Raw genomic sequence first — 12,114 nt, forward strand, 5'->3', positions numbered from 1 at the left:
GCGCAGAAGTGTTAGGAGGCAGCAGAAGACGAAAGAGAGAGAGAGAGAGAGAGATAAAAAACACACACACAGTAAATAGGCAGTTATTTGTTTCACTTGATCAGTATCAGCTTCTTCAAACTGCGCAAAAGGCGAGATGGTGAGAAAAATTTAAGAAAAACTTTATAATAACATTAGAAAAAGGGTTACAAAATACATTTTGTACTGCATAATGCTCAAAACGAATCGAAAATAATGCAGTAAAATGGAAGGATAGAAAAAACACCTAGCAGAAGAATAGAAAACAAGAGAGATAGAAAGAGAGAGAGAGAGAAAAACTAAACGCCGAAGATTTCGTTGCAATATTATTTTTATTAATACAATTGTTACTATTATCTTTACTTTAATTATTGTTGTTATTATTATTATTATTATTATTATTCTTACTGCTACTATTATAATTTACACACCTACAACGGTTCACTTGATATCCTATACTGTGCTGAGCTCGTGTTTAAATTCGTTAAATAACTGAACATAGTTTCGTGTTTTTTTTTTTTTGTTTGTTTTATTGCAGCAAGCGTATGGCTATCAGACTAATAGCAATTATAATTATGGCTACCTTTAGTGATATACATGATACATCATACACCGGAATATATTAGAATACTCATATGCATAGCTAGGTGCTTCCGTTTCTTGTTTTCATTATTTCAATTGTTCTTATCCTCACTTTGTTTACACGTTAAACGTTGATCGAACGGTTTAACTAGCTTCGCCCTTGTTAGGTGCAGTATTAAGACAGCCTTCATGCACCCAGATGTGCTCAGAAAAATCCTTACGCAACGTGCAATTTATACATTTTTTCTTATCGTGATATAGATGCTTTAATCTGAGCTAAAGAAACGGGAAAGGTTTAGAGGGCAAGCAACAGAAATACCTACCGGTGGAAGTAAATGCTCGACTGTCCAGAATATTATACTCACCGCCTGCAAAAAGGCCTCAATCATGCTAGAATAATGTTAGCAAAAAACGTTTAGTGAAAATTTAGTCATGTTTACGCTGCAAACTGAATAAAGTGCTACACGCAAAATCACGTTATGAAGGAGCGTTTTTTTTTCTTGCTATCTGCTTGGGTGGAATTAGATCCAGCCCTACTTGTATGTGGCAAAGACTAAAACCTCGCATGAGAAAGAGGAAACCATTTGGAAAGCAACAATCGTTTGAATGTGGTGCGGGTTGCATATATTTAGGCGTTTATTTATTTTATGCTACTTCGTAGCTGCCTGCGCGTATTCTAATGAAAGTTAAGTGAACTCTTCTTCTTTCTATTAAATTTATTAAGCTGCCCCAATTTCGAAGTAATCTTCGAAACGTTACGGTTCTTCAAAGTTGCCTTATTTCCGTCAAAATAAAAAAAAAATATTTAAGTTCCTCTTCTACTGGTACTTGGCCTGCTCAAGATTGAACACGTCGCGTCGATATGGGACATGGTCGCCTATCTGTTCCCAGGACACTCGGTGTAGGGCTGCAGGTCTCTTGCAATCGATCCAGCCAACGAGCTCGCTGTACTCCTCTACGCCTCGTGCCGTTCGAATCGCTGACCTTCTTGGTGAGGCATGAGAATTTTTATTTGAATAAAAACCATTACTGAACGCCTAGCTCTCAATAGCAAAAAAAAAAACGAAGTAAAACGGCATATTATTCTAAAATATATATTTTTTAGCTGAAGGGGCCTGGAGAGCTGGAGAGGGCAGCGGTAACTGAGCGCTCTCAGTTACGTGAGCGGGAGTGATTGAGGTAGCTCATCCGCTCATCCGCAGCACTAGGTACAATGTGTTTATTATTACTGTCCCTTTACACAATGGATCCTTCTCCACCCATCCACTCCCCCTTCACTCGCACCCATGTTAGAATCCCCCATTCCTTCGAGCGTAACGTAGTTTATGGTCGATTCCCTAACCAAAATGCAACGAGAAAGCTTTAACAAGAGCTTTCCTCTGTGGGACGAAGCCGTATAAATGAAACTTCCGCTATCGCACACTAGAGGGCGCCTTGAGCAAGCACGCATTTATTTGCCGATCATCAGTTTTACCATGAATTGAAGTTTTTTACAACCTCAAATGCTCGCTATATTTACATTTTTATACAGCAAGCGATCTCTACCATCGGAGCGAACGAAATATACTGTCCGCTTGCTAACGTATCTTCAAGGTCGTCACGCAAGTATTGGCGGAAACACGTGGTTGTTTTGCTCCAAATGTTGCCATCACACATACGAACGCATCGCGCCCGCTTGAATTGGATGGAGATAACACGTAGCAATCTTCCTTGGTAACGAGTGATTTAATTTCCACCCAAAACCCTTCCAGCAGAACCCCCCCCCCCCCACCCCTCCTCTTTCGCTTTGGTTCGTATATGCTAAAGGTGCGTGATCGCACGCACACAGCATCGACGAACCGGGTCCGGGCGCCCAAAATCACCAACACTATTGTGCCGATCTTCGGTCGCCAACTTCGGCAGTGGAGTACAATTGTGTGAGCTCCATCATCGTCTCCAGATCGGTGCAGAAGGTGAACTACGGAGGGAGGAAGAAGGAAGAGGGCACGTTTCAAAGGGACGGAGAGACGCCAGGGCTGCGCGACACACGGCAAAGACTCGGTCAGTCCGACGGTGGTCCGCGAGCAGTGTAGAGCGTGCAGTTTGTGGTGCATTCGTTGTGTGGTGCCGTGTTTTGTGCCAGGGCACGTCTTAAGGGTTTTTTGATTGTTTTTGTGCAGAGACACACACACACACACGCACAATGGCTGGGCTATTTAATCTGCGGCGCTACGGTGCATCCATCGTCCGGCACCATCTTCTAGCGGGTGGTTCAACCCGTCGGCGACCGGTAAGTATATTGTTTGTCAGCAGATTGTGTGGGATCAACTGCTTCGCCCCAATGCGCTCCCACATTACGTAATGTGCTCCAGTGCGGGCAAACCACGATCAAACAGTCTGACGTACACTCGCGTGGTGTGTGCGCAGTACGATAAGCTTCCAGTGAGCTGTGGGTATGTGTGGGTGCGACGGTCACTGGCAGCAAAGACCCGGTTACCCGCAACCCATCTTAGCGAATGTTCGGAAGCCATAGAACCATGCATTTTGGCCTATCTGGTTGGTACGGCAAAATTGCAACGAAGTCAAACGACGATCAAACGCGAGAAATTCATTTCACTTTCAACGGCACCCGCCCATCTACCTGCCTGCTTGATAAGGGAGCAGGAGAAGGGGAGGTCATTGTGTGGCGCCTCGCGTAGCTGTCAAGCTGGACCCTTTAACTTCCAAGCGACAAAACAACAAAAAGAGCAACAAAAAACTCCGCACAACAACGTGGCCCTGTTTGTCGATTTGTTGTTGTTGTCTTTTGACGTCAGAAACCGTAGGCCTCGAGTTATCAGGCAGTGGTACATACATTGTATAGGCTGCCTGCTAATTGAAAAACATAACCGCCAGGTTTGTCCATTCCAATTCAATCTGTATGTGTGTTAAAATGGTCTGCTCCGCTAAAATGATCATTAGGACGCGAAGAATGTTTACCATTTTATTTAGAACCTTGCTTTGCAAACGTTCACTTTAGCATCTGTTTCGAGTTGGGCAAACTGTTACAACAATCAAATCCTGGATTTGATTTACTCTGTTAAACAGCTGCATCAGCTAGTCTTACGTTGCGGAGAGTAGATCCAGATGATAGCCTGTTTTGTCGCGACACAGAAACTTCCCAATCATTGATTCTTACTGTCGGGAAAAAACTGGAAAGCATCCGCCGTTGGTGGGCCTCTCACACGAAGGGATGACTGATCCTGAACTCTCAGTTTTACTGGTATCTGACGGATAGGTTATTTGCCTGGTTCGAACAATACTAGTTCCTATTAGTGGATCCGCGTTTAGCAATGTGTACCCAGAGAAGATGGTCGTCAAAATCTTCCTTCCTTCTCCTATCGAAGTTTGCGTTTTTAATAGTTCGTAAAGAACTCTCAAAACTAATATAGCTGTGCAGCTACAGTTTTAGTGGTAGGAATAAATGTTTAAAGGATGAAAAACTATTGAAGAGGAACCTACATCATCTCCATCTTGCATAGCTTTAATGCTCCGATGCGTCTCAAATTCTATACAAAAGCAGCCAAGTAACACAGAATTCATAATCGTGCAATGATCCCGATCACAGTATCTATGTGCAGGCTTGCCTGCAACTCAAAAACAATCTGATGAATAATCAAAATATTTCACCATCACGGCACTGAGCGACCAGCACATGTCTGACTCTTTCCCCACTAGGCAGTCATGCAGCTTTATGTTGCTAATCGATCGTTTATATGTGTAACATATTGCTTGATTGCGTGTACTGATGAGAATTTTTTTTATTCCAACACTCAAGCCACCGCACGCGAATGTGTTCGGCCGTGCGCTGCACACCAGCTCGGTGCTGGACCGAGTCGTTTCCTTCCATCTGTCCGACATCGGCGAAGGTATACGGGAGGTAACGGTGAAGGAGTGGTACGTGAAGGTCGGCGACGTGGTAGAACAGTTTGACAATCTGTGCGAGGTGCAGAGTGACAAGGCGTCGGTAACGATCACCAGCCGGTACGATGGCAAAATTGTCAAGCTGCACCACAGCGTGGACGAGATAGCGCTCGTCGGCAAACCGTTGCTCGATTTCGATGTGGAAGATCAGGAGGAGGATGATAGTAGCAGCAGTAGCAGCAGCAGCAGCTCGGATGAAGAACACGAGCGACCGGATAAGAAATCTGCAGAAGCTGGTGGACAAGTGCCGACCGGTAAGGTGCTTGCCACACCCGCCGTACGTCGGATAGCGATGGAAAATAAGGTGGACCTGACGAAGGTACCGGCAACTGGGCGTAATGGTCGCGTACTGAAAGGTGACGTGCTCGAGTTTCTACAGGTCATTCCGAAGGGTACGGTTAAGCCACATCCGAGTCTGGTTGCATCGGGTGGTGCGAAGGAGCAACGCAAACCCGAACCGTCTACACCGACCTTCGATCTGAAGCAGGCAGAAACGGTCGTACCGTTGAAGGGAGTGGCAAAGGCTATGATTCGTTCGATGACGGAAGCGCTGGTAAGTGAATCGTCTTGAGAAGCTTGTTTGAGCCCTCTAACTTACACCTTTCCCACATTCACACAGAAAGTGCCTCACTTTGCGTATTGCGACGAGGTCGATGTCACCAAGCTGGTCGAGGTGCGGTCCCAACTTAAGGAGGAAGCGGCCCGCCAGGGCATTAAGCTCACCTACATGCCATTCTTCCTGAAGGCAGCCTCGAACGCGTTGCTCCAATACCCCATACTGAACAGTTCCTTCGACGAGTCGGCTGAAAGCGTCATCTACAAGACGTACCACAACATCAGCGTTGCGATGCAGACACCCCAGGGCTTGGTAGTGCCGAATGTGAAAAATGTCGAGCAGAAATCGATCCTGCAGATCGCGAACGATCTGAACGCTCTGCAGGAGCGTGGTGCGAAGGGTGCGCTCACACCGAACGACTTTGCGAACGGTACGTTCGCCCTATCAAACATTGGAATTGTAAGTGCGGCCCGAAGGAAATGGTTGACGATTAGAAACAAGTACTTATGGGGGTACCATTTTTGTTTGGTATTTTTTCCACAGATCGGTGGTACGTATACGCACCCGGTCGTCATTACGCCGCAGGTCGCGATCGGTGGGCTCGGCAAAACCCGCGTTTTGCCACGCTTCGACGAAGCTGGACGTGTTGTGCCGGCGCACATAATGGTGGTCAGCTGGACCGCGGATCATCGCATCATCGATGGCGTTACGATGGCTAGCTTCTCCAACCTGTGGAAACAGTACCTGGAGAACCCGAACCTGCTCATGCTGGGCGCCAAGTGAGCGCCACACCCGTGTGCTAAGCATCCGGGACGGTTTTGGCGTAGCCGACATTCCCAATCAATGTGCCGATATTGCATTTACTAGTTGTTTAAGGATTTATATTATCTCCACACACTACGCGGACTCCTAACGACAACTGCCCGTGGAAGAGGTGATGGTCTAGAATTGCATAATGTATCGAGCAGAGCTCGCGATCTACAAGATAAATTTGCTAGAAGTTGTTCCGTTTGTCTTCCCTACGACAAACTACCGTCTTTCTCGACCAAGTCAATAAACGTTAACTAACGCATCAACATGCGTAACGTTGCAGTGTACGGGTTCACGGGTTGTTCCAGTTGTTTTATTAACGATTAACGGACCTACGCCGCGTAGGTATGGATAGCTTTATCAATAATTTTCAAAATGCTCTGATAATTCATCTTCGGCTTAAACTTGCTGAACACGTTTTGCACCTCTGCAATCGTGTCTTTAGTAGCCGGATCGGTGTTGATCTGCGGCAGACACGCCTCTAAGTAGCCTGCCAGCATCGGTGCGTAGAATTCGTTCTGTTTCTCCCACTTAAAGCTGTCCACCAGCAGCTGGGCCGTTCGCTTAAACATACGAGCCTTGGCCATTGGGCGATACACGCGGCAGAGTGTTTTCATCAGCTGCCAAGAATCAAACAGTTTCATTTCCTTTGCCGATATGTTAAACATTGGTTCAAACACCAGATCAAACAGCTCCGGATAGTTACGATCGAGCAGGATGAGATCGTATCGTTCCTCTCCGGTTAGCAGTACTCGGCGAAAGTATCTTGCCGCACCGTCGATCATCGTTGTGTGTAGAGCTGCCACATCACTATCGTTTAACGGTGTCTTGCCGTCGGTATCGAACACAACATGGCGAGCATCCTGAGCAAACATCGCACCAAGGTACGATTCGTATTCCTTCTTCTCAACCATGTGCTTCTTCAGCTGGTGGTAGAAGTCGAGACGATCCCCCTTTCCCGGTACCGCACGTATGAAGCCGAGCAGATTCTCGATGTGTCGCGGGTTGGGGTTTGGATTTTTATAGATCCGATCGACTATCTCTTCCCATTGCGCCCACGCACCGAGGATGAAATATTGCGCAAGAGCATCCGGTACACGGCCTGCCTCGATTGCCGCTACCAGCACACGGGTACGCAGCTCGTCCAGCTCACGTCTTGCCTCACTCTTCCTAGCGTTTGCCAACATGGTCGGCAAGTCGGCAGTGAACTTGTTCACCTCGATCTGTATCGGATCCGTCGCTTGCATTTGCTTCATAATGTGGTCCCGAATAGCTTGTACCGCTTGCTTGACGCTTTCGTCATACTCCTGCCGTCGACGGTTGCAGGTGACTATCAAATCCGTTGGTGCGGGCTGCTTTCCGTGTATCACGTTTGGTGGTATGGTACAGTATGTGCTGGAAGGTGCATCGAGGTAGGCACCGGTAACTTCGGTGTCGGTTACTGCTAGCAGCAGTAGACAACTCACTACAACTCGGTAAACCATCGTGATTTTGCTGGGATGCGGTGGAGACACAAACCATTCTTTATATGTAGCAATAGTAGGAGTTGCTGAGGCGCTTTTTCGATGTAATGACAGGAGAGCTAACAAGCCACTTAATTAATATCGCAAGTGTTGTTTGCGTGAGTTCAGCTGGATAAATGAACCGTGTGTTACGGTGAGACAAGCTAGAAGTTAGACGGATTGGTTCTCAAACGCGCGTCGTGGCTGTTAAACTAGGGCGAGCGAGTCAACATTTTCCAACAATGCTTACTTTTCCGGTATACTTCAATCGCTTTGTGGTGTTGATCCGCTCACACGTTCGACCGTTGTCGTCATGTCATCTTATTTTCGACGTTGATTATTTTTTTTTCTCTTTAAGATAGGCGATGTTTGGGGCGATTTTATGAAATACGATCTATGCGTGCGACATCAACCTATATAAAAAAGATCAGCCTGCTTCCACGAGGTCCCGTGCAAGGCGAGATCCCTTTTGACGAGGCCTCCTACAAGGGACCTCTAATAGCCAGTCTGTAACGCTTGAGCGACCTTTCCTTTGCCTCCTACAATGTACGTGCGAGTTAAAGTTTGTTCTTGAGGCGAAACTTAAGCCTACGCATCATTGCACCTATACTTCTCCGTCATCACACATCCAAAGAATAGCAAGCAAAAGCAGTTCAATTTTTTGGCAACTAATTATTGATCCTTACACGAAAGACATCCTCCAGTGTTGATCGGAATAAATAGGAGAAGCGTTTTATTGTAGTTCGTACTGCACCGGGACACATCGGGAGCTTCTGGTTGATTGGTAGCAGGCATTAGGTTGACCACACTTTTATTTCTTCTTTTTAATATCACATCAACAGGACAGCCTAGTGGTAGCGGTAGTTGGCACCAGCCCGTCCGCACTCAATCCTGCAGCACGCTCCGTTCCAGGCTAAAGTCATAGTCCGGCGCGTACATTACCCGTGCGATGTAGGCCAGTATTTCGTTCGTCTGGATGCGCGTTATTTCCATATCTGCTGGCTGGCCAATGTCCGCCGACAGACGAAACGGGACACCGTGCAGTGCGTGGCCAGCCTTTTCATCGCTCCGCTGCCGAACCGGGACCGGATTTCCTGGCTGTTCGCTACCAGCGGCGGGAACTTCCGGTACTGTAGGATAAAGTCCACCACCAGCACCCGATGGTGCCGCTCCCGTACCCGTTCCGTTGGTGGACCCATCGTCTGTGGGCTGTTGGCTGCGTCGTTCGATGAAAATAAAATCATCCTCTCGCGGGGCCGGTGGTACCGCGCCAGGGATTGGATCCGTTGGGATCTGTGTTGGGCTGGGCTTTTTGCTTTTGAAAAACGAAAACATTCTACTGCGGTATGAGTCACTGTGTGTTTTGCCCTTGGCGGATGGTTTGTTTTCTCCTCGATCGCAATTACTGCGCTGCACACACGGGAGAAAACTCTTTGTTTTGGTTTACCACTGGCTGATGATTCACGAGGGTGGTGCTTTACGTTTATAGTGTCGGATAGTACGATTGACTTGAGATTTATGCGTGGAGGCCCTCCTTAAAGCATCGGAGGGAAAATATTGGATTTTAGAGGTTTATCCTTCCAACAAATAATTGGAATTTTATTGACAGTGTCCTCAAACCATACATAAGTCTACCAAATTCAGGTATACTAAGTAATCTTCATAACTAGGTGAGTAATCCAGAACTAGCAAATAAAAGCATGAATTTATGTAAATAAAAAAAAAGTTTATAATTTTCTTCACAGATCATCATGTTCTATTCAAAACAAGGAAAGAATAAATACTCTGGGGCAATTCAAAACTCGTTAATAGTTAGCCGGTCAATGAATATATTTTTATCCGGCAATAATAAATTTTAACCAAAATTTTGCATTTGAAGGAGGCGCCTGGTAGTTGATTCCCAGAGCATTTAGTATCCTGGCAAACGCTCGGTAAAACTGTTATTTGGTTTGGATTATGATGAGATTTCCTTACTTATCAGGCACTTGAACTGCTTCGCGGCCTTGAACTGTTGCAACACTTTACGAGATTTTCCAGTGCCCGGCATTTGCTGGTCATTCGGCACCGACTGCTCAGTGGAGATGGATTTGAAGACCTCACGCAGGACAACCTGGCATCCCACCTTTTTCGGAACGACCCGTCCTGGAGCATTTTCAATGAGCTGGCCTTTGGTGGTACGTCGGTGTTGCAGTACGTGCTGTTGCAAGACGTCGTAGTCGTGCCCAAATTACCCGACAGGAACGCTAAGCGGGTGATAGACCAGACAATTCAAAAGTTCTGTGATCAGAGGGATGAAGTACGATCTACAGTGTGTGATCCGTCTAGGAGTAGGAGGCCCTTGCTACGAAGCTCCTAAAACGGGTGACCTTTTACGATGCCCCTTATACCAAACAGCTTTCTGTGCCTAAAGCAGCCGCCTGCTTGGTGTCCTGGAATCAATGAATGAGCTGTTCTCAACGATCGTAATGTTTCTTTTGTTTTTTGTAAAAAGAAAGTCAACTAATTTAATTTAATAGATTTTATTACATGCATTACAACAGTACAAAAAGCGAAGTTTTATACAATGATATAAAAATAAAGTTTCTTCCTTTTGTTTATCCTTTTTTTGTCTGTTTTAATGTTTTTCGACCGAAGTTGTTTTTTTTTTTGTTTAAATTTGTATGTATAGATACGGTTCTGATGAACGAACTTGTGTGAGTGTTTCTGTGTTTTGAGAAAGAGAGAGAGAGGAAATGATTTATCATAAATCTAAATAAAATTCTCTTATTCGGTGAATTTAGTTTTCTCTGCATTTCTTCTTATCTATATCTTCAACTTTTAGTCTAATAGTTACGCCAAATAAGGAGATTTGTTTTCGTTTGTTTTCGCTCTCGCTTTGCTTTACACGCCTTTCCTCTCGTCTTCATTTTTTTTGTTTAGTTTTGTTTTTTGAGTCATCCTACAATACTCTTTTGAACCATCTTTTAACCCATCATAAATGCAATTTTGTGCCTAAATAGAAAATGGAGACCGCTAGACCGCTAGCAGCGCACAAGCCCAAGAGTCACAGGAGGCCCGTAGGATATTGCCGTGTTGGAAGATCACCGAAGTAAGGAACTCCACTGCGGTCTACCTACCACACCTCGACATAGAACGTCATAGAGGCTTATCCTACCACAATCACCCACCTAGCGTGTGCATGCAACTCCACTGCAACTAACGGCGCGCTCTACTCTATTGAAATTCTGCCAACTTTTTGTGTAGTTTTGGGTGATGTGTTTTTTGGGATGGGGGAGGGAGGATGGAGGAAGAAATAATATCTTAAAATTAAAATGCATTTTGTTATTTACCATGAAGCAAAACACCGAACGCATGTTCACAACATGCGTACGCCGAAACAGACAGCGTCAATCCTTATCATTAAAATCGTTCAGAATTGAATCATCATTAAGTAAATTTTCTTTTTGTTAACGAGAAACCGATTGTGGCCTAAACTGGTGACAGTACAGTGTATCTGGTAAAATGTAGGCTTCTGTGTTATCCCATTACTAGTGCCCGTGTGTATCGACAGAACAACACTTGTCTGGTTAAATAATTTGAAATAGTTTTCCAAAGAAAACAAACACGGAATATTTTATTTATAATTAATTATGACGGTCCAGTGCCGTATTGTTCACGGAATATTTTAGTCGTACGAAATTTCACACGCTGGGCAAAGTAATGGGCAATTGAAACGTTTGTTTTCCTTTTCCTGTTTTTTGTTTCTTTTTTCCTACGGAATAAAAATCTGTTTGTCAGTTCACGCTTTACATTCACAGTCGACAGGCCAGAAAACGAAAAAGGGAAAACGGTTTCTTGTCTAGCGTTATTAAGTGGCCTACACATCTGTTCTACCGGCTACACAAAGCTACAAACTATAAAGTGTTTACTACTATTAAGACAGTCAGAGTGGTTAGTCAATTTGCGCCGGTGGCTTTTACACACGCGTACACGCACACAGAGACAGACACATACACAGTCGACGATAAATTACTAAATACTTGTTGTTCGAATAAATGATGAGCCGAAATGAAGTGGTGAAGGTTAAGCACACTAGCAACCAGGTGTGTGCGTTTCTTCGGGAAAGGGTTCTCTCTAATATGCCTACTGTCACATCGATACGGTATACGAGCTATACCTAACATCAACAAGCAGTGTGGCTCAGGCCGTAGAACAAATGTTTCCATGCTTTAAAACAATGTGCCAATTTCGGACCAAACAATTACAAGACGTAGATTGTTGGGATTGTTCTATCTGCCAAAATCGCTATTGTTTTAAACATTGAAGCAATTGGTCTACGCCCTGTGAAACACTCGTAAAAGATTGTAAACCACAAAAAGAACTAAACTAATGTACAAAAAAAACCTAAACTAAACTCTATCCGGATATAAGAGATTTCGCTGAAGAACACAGCGCCGGTCGATTGTGGGAAACGGGATTTGTTTGTGCAAATAGTTTTCCATTCAAAACACACATACGTACAGCTCAGCTACACCAAAAAATTCTCTAATCTGTATTCGAAACATGCAATCTAGAATACCCTAGACACACATTGAACACTGAATAAAATGGACGTTCGTGTTTTGTTTGAATTTTTCCTCAAAAATCCTTTTCAAAAAAAAAAGCCTAATCAACCTAAGACCCTAATTACTAACCAGCGCGGCATAATCAGATCAGTATGTATGT

At 44.8% G+C, this 12,114-nt stretch overlaps 4 protein-coding genes across 4 annotated transcripts in view; 2 read left to right on the plus strand and 2 right to left on the minus strand.

Annotated features, from left to right (window-relative positions):
• LOC126568348 (vacuolar protein sorting-associated protein 16 homolog) overlaps nucleotides 1-12,114 on the plus strand; it is a 335,612-nt gene that overhangs the window by 23,175 nt on the left and 300,323 nt on the right. The window lies entirely within an intron of this gene.
• LOC126557616 (lipoamide acyltransferase component of branched-chain alpha-keto acid dehydrogenase complex, mitochondrial) lies at nucleotides 2,763-6,007 on the plus strand. Its single transcript, XM_050213462.1, has 4 exons — nucleotides 2,763-2,869; nucleotides 4,397-5,095; nucleotides 5,162-5,557; nucleotides 5,642-6,007. The coding sequence occupies exons 1-4, from the start codon at nucleotides 2,783-2,785 to the stop codon at nucleotides 5,879-5,881; spliced, it is 1,422 nt and encodes a 473-aa protein (XP_050069419.1). The 5' UTR covers nucleotides 2,763-2,782; the 3' UTR covers nucleotides 5,882-6,007.
• Nucleotides 6,241-7,444, minus strand: LOC126562706 (uncharacterized). Its single transcript, XM_050219276.1, has one exon. It carries the CDS (start codon nucleotides 7,390-7,392, stop codon nucleotides 6,241-6,243), a length of 1,152 nt encoding a protein of 383 aa, XP_050075233.1. The 5' UTR covers nucleotides 7,393-7,444.
• LOC126561257 (uncharacterized) lies at nucleotides 8,276-8,792 on the minus strand. The gene has a single exon (XM_050217226.1). The coding sequence runs from the start codon at nucleotides 8,743-8,745 to the stop codon at nucleotides 8,296-8,298; it is 450 nt and encodes a 149-aa protein (XP_050073183.1). The 5' UTR covers nucleotides 8,746-8,792; the 3' UTR covers nucleotides 8,276-8,295.

The sequence above is a fragment of the Anopheles maculipalpis genome, chromosome X (genome assembly GCF_943734695.1).
Source record: "Anopheles maculipalpis chromosome X, idAnoMacuDA_375_x, whole genome shotgun sequence".
NCBI lineage: Eukaryota > Metazoa > Arthropoda > Insecta > Diptera > Culicidae > Anopheles > Anopheles maculipalpis.